The 16,226-nt window shown below is 44.6% G+C and overlaps 1 protein-coding gene across 3 annotated transcripts in view; it reads right to left on the bottom strand.

Moving 5' to 3' along the window:
* Positions 1-10,908, bottom strand: part of tsen15 (TSEN15 tRNA splicing endonuclease subunit) — a 35,036-nt gene extending 24,128 nt beyond the window's left edge. The window contains exons 1-3 of one of the 3 annotated variants that reach the window (XM_052012123.1): positions 10,846-10,908; positions 8,243-8,324; positions 3,775-3,910 (exon numbers count right to left, since the gene is read on the bottom strand). In XM_052012123.1, coding sequence (XP_051868083.1) covers positions 3,775-3,910; positions 8,243-8,324; positions 10,846-10,893 — 266 coding nt within the window. In that variant the 5' untranslated portion in view covers positions 10,894-10,908. Of the gene's footprint in view, positions 1-3,774; positions 3,911-8,242; positions 8,325-8,855; positions 8,875-10,404; positions 10,517-10,845 lie in introns of those variants that run through there. The other 2 variants (XM_052012122.1, XM_052012124.1) reach the window with 2 other exon arrangements.
* Between the last annotated feature and the right edge of the window lie 5,318 nt (positions 10,909-16,226).

Here is a 16,226-nt window from a genome sequence, read left to right as displayed (position 1 = left end):
CTAACATTCTCCTTTATGGAACAATCTGTACATTCAAAGTTTAGTCTCAATGAATAACTTACAAATCCAAATGAACTCTCTACTGTCTGTGCAGAGCGCTCATTTGGACTTAAGTTATTCATTGAGACAAAACTTTGAACATACACATTGTTCCATAAAGAAAATGTTAGGGAATTTCATTGAGTCTAAAATGTGTTCGCGTATATTTAATATGTGCCTCTCTCTCTCTCCTCAACTTGCATTGCAATCCAAGTCGACAGAGGGAATATAGATTCTAATGTTCTGTTATTTCACAAATAATAAACTGATACACTCAATGTTTCCAAAGAGATTGGGAGCTTTGCACAGTCACCTCTCTCATAGTTTTAGAAATGGGGGCCCCTATTCAGGGAGATAAAATACACACAAAACAGATTTAAAACAAGCACGAAAAAGTGGGAGTGAATGAGAAAATGAGATTAAAAAAAAGGAAATAGAAATAGATTTGGTGAACAGGGGAAAAAAAACTGCTGCAGGCAGCTCTAGCTGACTTATTATACAACAGAACTGACGGCAGACAGCAACTTTGGCTTTAGTTCACTGGGAAGCACAACAGCAGGTACATGCTCCCTGTGAAGTTTAAAGTCTGGTTTGGGGAACTTCTGAGCGAGGCTTGAACAGCAATCCGGCAATCGAGTCTTAATGCTATTCTGTCAGATTTCAAGCAAATTATGTCACAGTGAAAATATTTTATTTAAACTAAAGAAAATACTAAAACAAAAATGAAAAAGCTACTTAATCAAAATAAGTACATCCTCCACAATATTATTTCATGATCAATTCTGAACCAGGCAAATTACTTCATTAGGGCAGACCTCGCCGACAAAAAAAATCACAGACAAGAAAGAGATGTTTACATGCTCATTTTGTAGCACATTTTAAGTGCAATTCAGTGGCACTGTGATAAAAATGGATCTGAATTCTCAGACTAGTTCAAACAAAATTTGCTAGGTTGTACAATATGCAACACCTGACAGTGTAATTGAGAAGAAATCATATGAAAAATGTGGTAAACCATTAATATGAATATGAAATTTTGGCAATCTGTACATTTAATCATCAAGTACCTTTACCTTTTTGGAGTCTTATCGATATTGTAGGCCTTGTATTTAGATTAGCAATCATGATTACACCTTTCAGAATTTCCAGTTATGTATGGCCTTGAACATAGCACCATGTCCCAAGCCATATCTTATGAAATTTAGAGATTCAGTAGAGGTATGCTGGCATCATGCCAAAGTTACTGGACAAGCAAAGGGAGGTCTGGACTTTTGATCTGGAGACATGAAATTAAATTGCTCAATTCAAACTGAAGGAATTAAATATATCTGGATTAAGAAATAATTAGTATTGCCAACGATGACTATGAAACTACCAGTTTGGCATAAAAACCCATTTGATATTCTTCAGGTGAAGAAATCTGACAGTTTATCTGTGACACCTGAATTACCAATGTGGTGATCTTACTGCCTTCTGAAACGACCTATCAAGGACACTCAATCCAGGAACAATAGGGTTAGACTGCCTTGTCAGAATGTCTCCATCTCATGAATAAAATAAAGTAACCCCAAGAGAATGCAATAACCCAGGAGCAGAGGAGCAAAAGCTCACTCTGCTCTGGTGAAACCTGCTAGCTCACATTTTTCTTTAACACTATTTCTCAGTGCTATAAAATAAAAACACTGTCTTCTTTCAAGACACCCAGTTTCCTCTGAGCACATCAAAAATTCTTCTGAGGAGGCAAAGCAAAAGGATGAGGGGGCAATAGCTAAAAAAAAATACAGTTTATTACCTTTCCCATTGCCTTGGAAACTCTCCAACTCCTTTCCAAAATGCATAGCTTTACATTTTTTGTGAAATTCAGAATTCACAAAACCAGAGCTCTGAGAAAGAAAATTGTTGGTATAGATAGCCAGTAAAACAAATGTAGAAACTACAATTTTGGGCCAAAGGGCCTGTTTCTGTGCTGTATTACTTTATCACTAAAAGTAAAGGAGAAAGATTTTCCACTGTATTTCTTGATATCTAAACACATATTTTATGTAGCAAACCATGCTTGCTGTGAGTACCCATGGGCTAACAAGCAACCCCCACTCGCAACCATCTTGCATTCAGAAGTGCATCTGCTCTCCTCATTAGCTAATTGAACCACAGTATAATCTGTGGGTGAGATCCAACATCACAACTCCTACACCATACAAGTTTAATACTGTCATAATTGTGTCAACTATACTCATTTGATGAGAAAACCATGGGAGCTAGTGCAATGTTAAGAGAGTAAAATCAGGCAGAGTATAAAATCAACTTCACCCAGTTACACAACATTCCCACACTGCAGCTCAACCTGAAAGTCCACTAAAAAAATTCCTAGGTGATGTCAGAGACAAATTGTACTTTATTTCATGGACAGAGTGTACAAAATGATAACTATAATCAGAACCTAGTAACCTACACTTTAATCTCCTCACTACGGATAACAATGAATAAAACATGCACACCATTTAATATAACAGGATTAATTTAACCTCCCTGGTCAGCTACCTGGTTCTGACTAGCCAAACAAATTTTCACTTGGTACACCAAGCCATTTTTCCCAGAACCAACAGGGTTCACCTTGCCTCGACTGCTTTTATTGTAATGTCCTCCACGGTTAGTGAGTTCAGAAGGCTTAACTTCTAATCCTGCTCCTAACCGAGGCAGATTAGTAGTGCTGCCCAGTAAAATGGCATCACCCTAGTAACCACAGAACCTATGGCAAATAAGGTCCATAAGTATTGAATTCAAGATACCACATGTGAACATGATGAAATTGCTCCAGTTCATTAAAGCTTATTAATTTTTCTCCATAAATGCTTCAACAGCTGGCCCACTCTCCGATAAGAAGGCAAGCAGAAAACTTTCATGTGGATTGACCACTTTAGGGCAGCAGCGTGACGCAGCTAGTAAAGCCGCTGCCTCACAGTGCAGGAGACCCAGGTTCGATCCTGACCTTGGGTGCTGTCTGTGCGGAGTTTGCATGTTCTCCTTGTCGCCGCTTAGGTTTCCGGTTTCCTCCCACATCCCAAAGATGAGTGGGTTGGTAGGTTAATTGGCCACTGTAAATTGCCCCTAGTGTGTAGGTTAGTATTAAAATCTGGGGGGGGGGGGGGGGGGGGGTGGCGGGGAGATGATGAGAAAGTGGCAAGAATAAAGAATGCAGGAGTGCAAATGGGTAGTTGATGCTTGGAGTGGATTTGGGCGAGCGGAAGGGCCTGCTTCCATGCTGTAACTTTTAATGATTCTATGATTCTAAAGAACTTGTATGTGCATTGACGAAGCTACAGACAAAGAAACAATGAAATACCACTTTGATGCATTAAAATGCCAACAAGGAAAATCGGAAGATGCTGTTCAATTGCAAAGATACGAAGCCTTGCAGCACCAGACACACAACTGAAGTTGTAACACAAAGTGATACGTAGAGAAGTTCCTTTCAGCTCTGATAAAACATTACGTTTTCCTCTGTCCACAGATGCTGCTTGTTTTTATCTTTCCCCGCACATTTTGTTTCTCTATCAGTAAATTATTAGTCTCAAACATTTGTGCATGAAAATGAAGTAAATAAAGGCAACATGCATAAATTACTGCAACATACAGATATCAAAATGCAAGGTACTGTGAAATGGTTCTTCTCATTTCCCCCACTACCTACGCATTAGATTCACTAATCCTCCTGGATTAAGAGCAACCCCTTACCTCTCATGACTCAGTGACATATGAACAGGCAATGGTACCACCACTTTCACCTCCTCCTGTTCTCCAGGACAGCCCTGTAGGTAGACCAACTGAAGCTCTTTTGATCCCTTGTAAGCCACATCCTTCCAATTCCTGCCTTCAAATAAAAATAACAACAAGAAATGAGCTAGCCAACAAATAAAAGTGAGAGGTGCCCAGGCTCCAAGTCAAAACCTCATCATAAAGGGAATGAAAATTCAATAATTTTCTGCTTTTTGCCAATGGTGCAAATAGCAAAGTCAGCTCTTAGATTAAAATTTCTATTAGTAGTCTGCTCTAAAGCTGTACCTCAATTGTCAGCTTGGAAAGCAGCCTGCATTGCCACTTACGTAATTTCATTAGGGGCTGATGCCATTGATTGCCTTGGTGGTAGAGGTTAAGTGCTTGGGAAGCAAGAGAGGTAGTGGGTTTGAGAATTCCTGTCTCAAAAGCATTGACAAATGGCTCCACATGTCATGTAAATGGTATGTGCTGTAGCCAAGAAGTGCCACTGGTGGAGGGAGTGAATGTTTCAGTTAACGGTGCTGATCATGGAAACAGCCTTGTCCTCAATGATGCTAAACTCATTGAGTGCAGCTACAATCATCAAGGCAAGGAGAATTCCGTCATACTGTGACATGTGCCTTACAAATGGAGGAAACGCTTTGGAAAATCAAATGATGAGTCACATATGGAGTACCAAGTCTCCGGCGTGGTATTTTCACCTCAGGTACTATGTACCTGATTAAGCTGCATTTCTGCACAATGGTGATCTCCGTAATGTTAACGGTGGCAGATTCGTCAATGGTCCATCAAGGGAAAGTGCAGCAAAAAACTGCATATGCTGGAAATCCAAACAAACAAAAAATGCTGGAAGAATTTGGTAAGTCAGGTAGCATCCATGGAGAATCAGATTTATCATCACTGACATATGATGGAATATGTATTGTATTGTGGCAGTGCAAAGACAGTCAGTTTTAATGGTCAATGTCCCTTCATCACAATTGGAAAAGTGAGAAAACAAGTGTACTTTGAGCTGCAGAAGAGAGCAAAGGGAGAGAACAAAGAGAATGACCCTGATGCAAGGGTGACCCTGAGCCATACTTTTGTCTCCTTTCACACAGCTGGGTATTCTGTTTCAATCCGTTCCTTTGCTTCTTTTCTCTGCTCTCAATTTCAAGTTAACAGTTACCTTAACCATTTTGGCATGTACCCTATCACAGACATTCCCTCTACTCTCTTTACTGATTTTCCTCTCTGCAGCTTTAACCACATTGTTTTCTCACTTTTCCGAGTTGTGATGAAAGTTTACTGACCTGAAACTTTGATCCCGTTTCTCACTCTACGGATGCTGCCTGACCTGCCAAGCTCTTCCAGATTTCCTGATTTAATCAAGGGTAGATGGTTAGGTTTCCGCCCACTGGAGAGGTCACTGCTTACCACTTATGTGGCACAATGTTACTTGTCACTTTTCAACACAGGCTTCATTGTTGTCTGGGTCTTGCTGCAGATGGGCACAGACTGCTCCAGGATCTCAGAAACTACAAATGGAACCAAGAACTATACAACCATCAGCAAATGTCCCCACTTCTTATGATAGAGGCAAGATCATTGATGAAATAGGTGAGGACGGCTGGGCTTTAGATACTGTATTGAGCAACTCCTGCCGTGATGTTCTAGTACAGTAATGACAGATGCAGTTCAAGCACTGCTTTCCTTCATGTGAGCTAAGACTCCAACTAGTAGGGAGCTGTTCCCAATTCTCATTGACTTCTATTTTATTAGGATTCTTTAATGTCCGGGAGCCCGCAATCCGCGACTGGAGGAGCCCGAGGGACAGGGGCCCTCTGCCCGGGGAACCTATTGGTTTGCTCGTGTGTGGAACCAGCACAGACTGCGGGCCGAATTGGAGGGGGAAAAGAGGAAACCCACAACATCAGGGTGAGCCGGAAACACGGGGACTGCAGATGCCGGAATCTGGAGCAACAGACAATCTGCTGGAGAAACTCAGCGGGGTCGAGCAGCGTCTGTGGGTGGGGAAAGTGGTCCCAGCGCAGTGCGCATACAGGTAATCTGGGATGTGATTGACAGGTCGGCGAGCACATGACAGAGGGGAGGGGCAGCGCAAGGGGACGACAGGAGCAGAAAGGGTGGGAAATACTCAGCAGGTCGGGCAGCGTCTGTGGGGAGAGAGAAACTGGGTTAATGTTACAGGTTGGTGAATGTTCTTCATCGGGACTGGACAGTTCTGTCACAAACTGGAATGGCTAGTTATCTGAGATTGTTGATGGTGTCTCTGAGCTCCGGGGCTGTAATGTGCCTAATTGGGAGATGCGATGTCCTCCCTCAGGCTTCACTGGAACACCTTGGGATGTCAGAGTGGGAATGGTCAGAGTGGGATGGTGAATTTAGGTGAGAGGAAAATGGAAGAGGAATAGATAGAGTGGACAGCCAGCACCTCTTACCCAGGGCATCAATGCTTAATACAAGAGGGCATGGCTTTAAAGTAATGGGTGGGAAGTTCAAGGGGGATATCAGAAGGAGGTTTTTTTACCCAGAGAGTGGTTGGTGCATGGAATGTGTTGCCTGGGGTAGTGGTGGAGGTAGGTAGAGATTGTTAGATAAGCATATGGAGGAATTTAAAATACGGGGATATGTGGCAGGAAGGTGTTAGATAGGTGTGATTTAAAGGTCGGCACAACATGGTGGTCCGAAGGGCCTGTATTGTGCTGTACTGTTCTATGGTTTAATGCCACAGTTGGTCAAATGCTCCCTTGCAGACAAGGAAATTGGTTCTCTAACCCATACTTCGACAAGTTTGTAATGAGATCCAGATTAGAGTGGTTGTGGCTAAACCCACACAGCACATCAGTGCATTCCTTGCAATAACCACATTGCTTGCAGTTATTGCAAGGAATGGCATGCTTTGAACTTGCAACTCAATTGAAAGGTAGCACCTGAGACACTGATGTGCTCACCTGGTATTGCACTTAATTCACACGGCTGTTCCCTACACTACTGCCAGTGCTTGAATCTCTCTCCAGAATGGAAAGGGAGTACTTCAGATCTGCTCGACCACAACTTCCTCCCTCCTGTTTTGACTAGGTGGTTTAACACTGTTTCTCTCTCCACTAATGCTGCATGATTTACTGAAAGTTCTACGACCTTGTGTTTTGTTTTGAATTTCCAGCACTTACAGTTCTTTACTCTAAGTTTAATATTCTACTGCCTTTTGGCAACCAATAAACTACATTGGTTGGATATGTTGAACTTTGAATTTATCAAAGCTCTTAAGATTCTTTCAACTTGATTGCTTCAAGGATTCTTCTGTACAAATTTTGAAAAAATGCTTTATACATTTTGCACTTGCATGTTAACTCTACTGATATGCTTCAGTGCAGCTTCTGAAATGTAGCGCTGTATGCATAGGAAAACTTGTTGAGTAGATCTTTCATGCAGATCACCAAATGCGTTTAAAAATGAGTACTTTACATCCGTAAACTTAGCAGGGAAAGGAAGGGCACAACCAGGTCACACTTGGCTGTCACAGAATTGCTTCAGTTCTAACATGCACATGGGTTTTACTGAACTTACTTTAAACACTTATTTATTCACAATGTAATGTCTGAGCTTTAAGGAGCAACCTTTCAACACAGGAAGTTTAAAGAATGTAATTAATTTCATTTCAAATATCCAACTGAGTGAAGTATATTTTATACTCAACACCTGATGTCAATTACGAAATAATCTGTATTATTCTCTACATTGTTCGCTTAAATAATGCTGTTTCTTTGTTTAAACTCACCAGCTTCCCGCTGGCAGTAAGTTGAAAAAGAAACAAAAGTCCCAGTTCCCTTCCTACTTTTACCATCAGTAATCGTACCTTAGCAGGACACTATTAAGAATCTTACAGTTGACCTTGGTATCCCTAGTTGGGAAGGGAGGGTGGGTGAAGGAGGCAGCAGGAGAGAGAAAAATCAGACACAATTGCTCCACTGAAACCACTTAATCACTCCAAGTCTCTCTCCGTCTAAAGGATTCTCCTTAGGACACACATTTTTTGGTTCAGTCTCTATTTATTTCTGTTGATGTACGGGTCAATTTTTTTTCTGTGTTTAAAGCTGCTACTCCAAAAGCTCTCCACATCTCCATTCATCTAAAATGAACTAAGATCTGTAGTAATTTAATTTACCAGTGCAACTTTTGCAATCTCAGCCGACATGTACAACTTACATAAACTTTGGGTTACAGACAGTTCTTGAACCCTTTGTGACCCGAGGAGTATCTATTACTTAAAAAAAAGAACATTTCTCTTACTTAGAAGAGAATGATCAAGAGGCAACTTCTATGGTCCAGCACCAGTCATGTCCCAAGGGTGCAGGATGAGAGAGGTTCAACCTGTACTCTTAAAACTACTTTAAAAAGCAAAATAATCTGGATACATTCTTACCTTCCATAAGGTCAAGAAAAACCAGAAATGCAGCATATACTTGTGTACTATCTCCAACATCTAAGGCCATCATCTCGGCATACTGAAAATAAAACCATGAATTAGAAGTTACAGCACTCCAATCCAGTTTATATCACTCCTTTAAAATATATTACTGTAAAAAAAAGCAGCAAAAATGTGGCACCTTTGAGGGTACAAGCACATACTTCCCTGAAAGTGGCAACACAGAGTGATGGAGGAGGAGAACCGTACACTTGCTTTCATCGGCTGAGGCATTGAACATGGAAGTCAGGACATCGTGTTACAGTTGAACAAAATCATTTTACATTTGGCCTGCTGGCAGACCTATCATATGTTTACACTTTTCTGGACAAGAAGGCTGGATGGGCCTTCCTGCTGAGACTCCAACTAATGACAGTCAAGAAAAGTTGGGGAGAGAGCTTTACCTCCTATTAAAGCTGGAGAACTTTTTTTAAACACTCTTTAAATACATTTACAAACCATTAAACTAATTCCAAAAATAATAAAATTTGAAAAAGTTTTGAAAATAAAAGTAAAATCAAAGACACACTAACAAATGAATAACATGAAAACATAGCACCCTTATCCCTACCAATCTTCAGGTTGAAACCCTGATGCCAATGGTGGGGGAGCAGTGGATGGAGGGTGTACAAGGACACTTTGATGCCAACTACACCAGGCTGATATTTCCCAATGGGCAGAAGACGGAATTTTGAGGGAAGTTTTGGGGGGGGGGGGGAAGCAGAAAAGAGGGGACGGCTTGAAGTGGGGGGGAGAAAGGGAAGAGGGGGAGGGGAGAAGAAGGGGGGAGGGGAGAAGAAGGGGGGAGGGGAGAAGAAGGGGGGAGGGGAGAAGAAGGGGGGAGGGGAGAAGAAGGGGGGAGGGGAGAAGAAGGGGGGAGGGGGAGGGGAGAAGAAGGGGGGAGGGGGAGGGGAGAAGAGGGGGGAGGGGGAGGGGGAGGGGAGAAGAGGGGGGAGGGGGAGGGGAGAAGAGGGGGGAGGGGGAGGGGAGAAGAGGGGGGAGGGGGAGGGGAGAAGAGGGGGGAGGGGGAGGGGAGAAGAAGGGGGAGGGGAGAAGAAAGGGGGAGGGGAGAAGAAAGGGGGAGGGGAGAAGGGGGGAGGGGAGAAGGGGGGAGGGGAGAAGGGGGGAGGGGAGAAGGGGGGAGGGGAGAAGGGGGGAGGGGAGAAGGGGGGAGGGGAGAAGGGGAGAAGGGGGGAGGGGGAGGGGAGAAGGGGGGAGGGGGAGGGGGAGGGGGAGGGGGAGGGGGAGGGGGGGAGGGGGAGGGGGGGAGGGGGGGGAGGGGGAGGGGGGGAGGGGGGGGAGGGGGAGGGGGGGAGGGGGGGAGGGGGAGGGGGGGGGAGGGGGAGGGGGGGGAGGGGGAGGGGGGGGGAGGGGGAGGGGGGGGGAGGGGGGGAGGGGGGGGGGGGGAGGGGGGGGGAGGGGGAGGGAGGGGGAGGGGGGGGGAGGGGGGGAGGGAGGGGGAGGGGGGGGAGGGGGGGGAGAAGAGGGGGGAGGGGGAGGGGAGAAGAGGGGGGAGGGGGAGGGGAGAAGAAAGGGGGAGGGGAGAAGAAGGGGGAGGGGAGAAGAAAGGGGGAGGGGAGAAGAAAGGGGGAGGGGAGAAGGGGGGAGGGGAGAAGGGGAGAAGGGGGGAGGGGGAGGGGGAGGGGGAGGGGGAGGGGGGGAGGGGGAGGGGGGGAGGGGGGAGGGGGGGAGGGGGGGGAGGGGGAGGGGGGGGAGGGGGGAGGGGGGGGAGGGGGAGGGGGAGGGGGAGGGGGGGAGGGGGAGGGGGGGGAGGGGGGGGAGGGGGAGGGGGGGGAGGGGGGGGAGGGGGAGGGGGGGGAGGGGGGGAGGGGGAGGGGGGGAGGGGGAGGGGGGGAGGGGGAGGGGGAGGGGGGGAGGGGGAGGGGGGGAGGGGGGGGGAGGGGGGGGAGGAGGTGGGGGGAGGAGGTGGGGGGAGGGGGGGGGAGGGGGAGGGGGGGGAGGAGGTGGGGGGAGGGGGGGGAGGAGGGGGGGGAGGAGGGGGGGGGGAGGAGGGGGGGGGGAGGAGGGGGGGGGGAGGAGGGGGAGGGGGAGGGGGAGGGACGGTGCCGAGATGGGGAGGCAGGAGGGGTCCAGGGCTCGTTCGGGGGCCGCCGTCCTACCGTGGGGTGATGCAGTGGCCCCGCCGGCGGCCCCCGGTGCCCCTCCCCCGCCGCTTCGCTCTCCTCCCCGCTCGCCGCCGATTCCATCAGCGGTGCACCGCGACTTCACTCCGCCGGTGTCACCTCAACACTGCCTCGAGCGAGGAGCCCGCTGCTTGCGCCGATGGTTCCGGCTCCAAGTTTGTCTCCTCAGCCCTTTCGACACCCTGGCCCGCAGCCTCCGAACAACCCTCCCGAGCAACACCCATTCCTTCTCCTGTTTGTTTTCGTTCTGTGGTTGCACCCGTCAACTGGGATTTTTTTTTTGTGTGGGTATTCTCCATTCTTGAAAAAAAATATTGGTAGGTTCATTTTGATGAAAGTCTTCCCTTTCCTATCCTGCGAAAAGTAATTGGATGTGGACACTGTAGTCCAAATGGCTAATAGATTTCCCATACATACCTTCTGAATACTTCTGCTTTGCTCAGAAGGAGGCACATTCTCATTCATCAATCCACCCAGACTTCAACATTGAATTTAGACTCAACCTGAAGGTGCCCAAATGTTTCACAATCCTTTGAAGTACTGTTTAATGTAGTGAAATAATTTCCACATGATCCTGTTGAGAACACGAAAATGAGAGCTTGAGATTTTTTGCTTTTTTGGGTTTTGTTTTCTATTTTATGTGAATATTTGGCTTAAAAAGATGATTTTGGTTATGAAACATGGAAGGGAGGCACCAACTTTTGGATTCAAAGCGTAGCTAAATTCAAAATAGATAAAAAATAATTATTATTTTTAGTTCAGCTCCAACAACTATTTCTTCATCAAAAACTTTGTATCTGCTGGAGCCAAGAAGAATGAGAAGGGACTTAATTGATACATGTATGATCCTGAGGTTATTTTAACTGGGCGGGTGTGAAGAGGATGTTTCCTTTTGTGGGAGGATCTGGAACTGGGGGTCACTGTTTAAAAATAAGGCGTCACCCATTTGAGACAGAGATGAAGCGTTTTTTATCAGAACGTCATAAGTCTTTTGAACTCACTTCCACAGAACAGGGTGGAAGGTGAGTCATTGAATATTTTTAAGGTGGAGATAAAGAGATTTCTGATAAGGAGGAGGGCAAAAAGCTACTGGGATTGTTAGGAATTTTTTTTAATTTATGAGATCAGGGCATTACTGTCATGGCCAGCATTAATTGTCCATCCCTAAATGTCCTTGAAAAAGTGGTGATGAGCTGCCTCCTTGAACTGCTGCCATCCTTCTGGTGAAGGGACTCCAACAGCTAAGTTGGGTAAGGAGTTCTAAAATTCAGTACCGGTGACAATGAATGAATAGTTCTATATTTTTAAGATAAGATAAGATTTCTTTATTAGTCACATGTACATCAAAACACACAGTGAAATGCATCTTTTGCGTAGTGTTCTGGGGGCAGCCTGCAAGTGTCGCCACACTTATGGCGTCAACATAGCACGCCCACAACTTCCTAACCTCTAAGTCTTTTGGAATGTGGGAGGAAACCGGAGCACCCAGAGGAAACCCACACAGTCACGGGGAGAACGTACAAACTCCTTACAGACAGTGGCCAAAATTGAACCCGGGTCACTGGCGCTGTAAAGCATTACGCTAACCGCTACACTACCATGCCTGCCCTTACACTAAGTCAGGATGGTGAGCAATTTGAAGGGGAATATGCAAGTAGTGGTCCCACACAACTGTGACTCTTATCCTTGATTGCAGAGGTAACAGTTTGGGATGTTAACGGAGTGCCAATAAAGCAGGCTGCTTAGTCCTGGATGGTGTTGAGCTCCTTGCCCATTGTTGTTACATCGCTCCAGGCATTCCACCACATTCTGACTTGTGCCTTGTGGATGGTAGAAAAGCCCTGGGGTGTCAGGGTGAGAGTCAGTGGGCAGGGAAACAGAGTCAACATTTCAGGTCAAGAGGACCCTTTGAAAAGTGAGAAGAAAAGTGTGTTTCAGGTATCAGAAAGATGGATCATTCATTATTAAATCCTGAATGCTCTATCATTCTCATACAAAAGTTGAAGTCCAGTTCTTTCATTAAGGAATGTAGGAGGTCAAAGGCAGAGAGGTCAAAATGGGGTTGTCTTGGGGTGCTGATTAGCATTTGAAATAGCAACATAGGTTATTAAGCCAATGAAAAAGCAAACAATTCATTGTGTTTCATTCTGGAGGATAGAATTGAAAAGCAGAGGGACTGTGTTAAAATTATACCAAAATCTGGTAAAACCACACATGTAGTGTTTGTGAACAGTTCTGATCTCCATTATTAGATGAAGAAGGTGGAGGTGCTAGAAAACAAACAGTCAAAGTCAAGTCGAGTTTATTGTCATATGCACATGTATGCACAGGTCCAATGAAAAACTTACTTGCAGCAGCATCAAAGGCACATAGCTAGAGACACAACATTCACAAGAAAAACATAAATTATACAATTACATAAAATTATACAAGAAGGCTAACGAGAACAAAATCAGAACTGAGGGACTGTGCACATCAAGGAAGACTGAACAGACTCAGATTTTCTTTGGAAAAGTGAATAATTAACTGTTTCCTAGTAGAGGTCATTAATGTTGTGAGGGATTTGATAAAATCGATGCAGAGAAGTTATTTACATATAGCTGCGAGATTAAACTGGAATGATAATATAAAATAATCACTATTAGATCTACAAGGGAATTCAGGAAGAACTTCTTTACACAGTATATTTTTTTTGCTCTCTCACTCTTTCTAACTGCCCTCATTCATCTTACTCTACTTACACTCCTCCAGACAGATCCCTCTCTTTGACAACACCCAAAGCAATTGTGTCAACAGAACAATTTGCTAGGTTTCCACCCTATTCAAGTTCAAGTTTATTGTCAGAGGCATACGTACCCAGGCTTTAACTGCAATGCAAGTTGGCTTTTTGCAGTAGCAGCAGAGTACATTACAAAGATGACAAACATAAGCTAACATAAACCTAACATAAATCATGCGTAACTTACACATCAAAAATAAACATAACAACATTTGTGCAGGTTGAGAGAGAGAATAAAGAAATACGGTCTGAGATAGGGTTTTTCAGGTCAGTTCAAGAACCTGATGGCAGTGGGGAAGAAGCTGTTGTCAAACCTTGAGGTGTGAGTCTTCAGGCACCCATTACAGACTCTTCCTGCATTCTTTCCATCCCACCCCCTTCCACAATTTAAAACATGTTCGTTATCTCACTTTTCTAGTCATTGACCTGAAATGTTAATTCTATTCCTTTCACCACACATACTGCCTGACCAGCTGAGTACCCCAGCATCTTATTTCACTAACAGAAGGCATGGTTGAACCAAATACTAAAAATGTACCCAAGAGATCACTGGATAGAGGAATAAAGGAACAGATAATGGAGTTAGACAAAGAGAGTTGAGTGGAGGTTTGTGTGGATCATTATTACTGTCCAGAACAATTTGGGCTGAATGGCCTGAAAATGCTTCACAACATTGACCCAGAATTTGTATTGCATTGGCAGAGAAACTGTCATCATTCTCCATCGTTAGTCTGTGACATTGACAGCAACTTTCCATACAAACATATGAACAAAGAATTGGGAGCAAGAGGAGGTCACTTGACCCCTCAAGTTTGTTCCACTATTCAAGGAGATCATGGCTGGTGAACTTAACCTTGGATCTGCATTTGGAGACAGAGAATTCAAGAGATTCACTACCCTCTGAGACAAGAAATTTCCACACACCTCCATTTTAAATGACTAGCCCTTATCTTTTAATTATGTCCCCTTGTTTGAGACTTTCCCAGTGCAGAGTTGCATAGAGGCAGTCAACACAGAATCACTGACTTGGCATCAATTCAACAACTTATGCACTTTTCTTCCTGCAGAGGCATTGAAACTGTTATGCCTGTTGAATGTGGTAGCTGAGATTTTAATACCATTCTAAGATGTATCACTGTTAAACATCTCTCTTGTCCTGAAGAACTAATCTTGGAGTCACAGATTCATACAGCACAGATAGAGACCCTTTGGCCCACGAAGTCAGTGTTGACCATCAACCACCCATTTTTACTAATCCTAAATTGATCACAATTTTTATTCTCCTCACATTCCCATCAACTCCCCCCGCCCCCCCCCCCACCAGATTCTATCACTCACCTACACACCAGGGACAATTTACAGCGGACAATTAATCTATCAACACACATATGTCTTTGCCACACAGGAGGAAACTGGAGTACCCAGGGGAAACCCAGGCGATCACAGGAAGGACATGCAAACTCCACACAGACAGCACCTGGGGTCAGGATTGAACCCAGGCCACTGGACCTGTGAGGCAGCAACACTGCTGGCTTTACCACTGTGCCACCTATTTTGTTTTGTGTGTGGAGTCTTATTCTCCCGGAATAATTATTTCAAAATTCCATGGATTTCAAAATAGTAAAAATATTTTCATTTTACCCTTAAAATGTTTGTAAATTATATTACTAGTATAATTAACCTTTATGTCCAAATCATTATGTTGTTCTTTGTAAAGTGTCTAAAATTTTTAAATTTGGAGTTTCTTTCTGTCAGAATTCTTCAGTCTGATTGGGTGCTGAATCAAGCAGATCCCATTATTGCTGTGGAACCTGATTCCTCAGAGAAAATGCCTGGCACCAATTCATATAGCAAATGGACAAAGCACAATCTGAAACTCACAAAGTCTTTGTGGGGATAGTTCTGGGAGGTCCATTGTGAATAGTACTGTCCTTTCACGGCTGATGGAAAAGTCAGACATTTGCATCTCTGTGATACCTACAAGGGTCTGTAAACGTGAACGGTAAAGGAAACCACACATCATCCAAATTTTGCTGCTCTCCAGACTAACCTATTTCACTTTTCCTCAGATCTGGTGAAGGGTCCCTCATTTGAAACATTAACCATTTCTCTTTCAACAGATGCTGCCTGATCTGCTTAGTTTTTCTAGCATTTTCCATTTTACTTTCTTACCCTTTATGCATAAATCTCGACTGCTGGGCAAGACTCATCGCCTTACTATTAACAATTGGCAAAAAAGAAGTGGTTAAGAGGCTCTTACATAGCACATGAATGTGCACAGAATGGAGGGATATGGGAGGCAGAAGGGATTAGTTTAGTTAGGTGTTTAGTTACTAGCTTAATTAGTTCGGCACAACATCATGGGCTGAAGGGCCTTTTCCTGTGTTGTGCTGTACTGTTCCATGTTCTAACTCATTATACAGGCATTACAATGTGCTGATAACTATCCCCATTCAGGGATTTTGACATCCTATCACAGGCATTCCCTGTTTTATACACATCACCCCCATCCCTCCCCACTGAAACCCTACTTGCATCTCCCTCTTTCCTATTTCTGATGAAGGATTGCAGACCTGAAACCTTAACTGTTTCTCTTTCTGTAGCTGCTGCCTCATCTGCTGGGTGTTTCCATCATTTTCTGTTTTTGTTTCATATTTCCAGCATCTGAGGTTTTGTTTTTGATTTTCAAGAAGGGAAGGTGCGCTCAGTCACAGCTACAGCAGCCCCTGCAACCAAACCTTCACTGTTTAGACTTTATTAGTCACATATACATTGAAACACACAGTGAAATCCATCTTTTGTGTAGTGTTCCGGGGGCAGCCTGCAAGTGTCGCCACGCTTCCGGCGCCAACATAGCATGCCCACAACTTCCTAACCTGTACGTCTTTGGAATGTGGAAGGAAACCGGAGCACCCGGAGGAAACCCACGCAGTCCTGGGAGAATGTACAAGCTCCTTACAGACAGCGGTGGGAATTGAACCTGGGTCTCTGGCGCTGTAATAGCATTACACTAACTGCT

Source organism: Pristis pectinata, chromosome 3 (assembly GCF_009764475.1).
Source record: "Pristis pectinata isolate sPriPec2 chromosome 3, sPriPec2.1.pri, whole genome shotgun sequence".
Lineage (NCBI taxonomy): Eukaryota > Metazoa > Chordata > Chondrichthyes > Rhinopristiformes > Pristidae > Pristis > Pristis pectinata.
The sequence above is the reverse complement of the archived record's forward strand: the minus strand, read 5'-3'. Positions and strand labels throughout refer to the sequence as shown.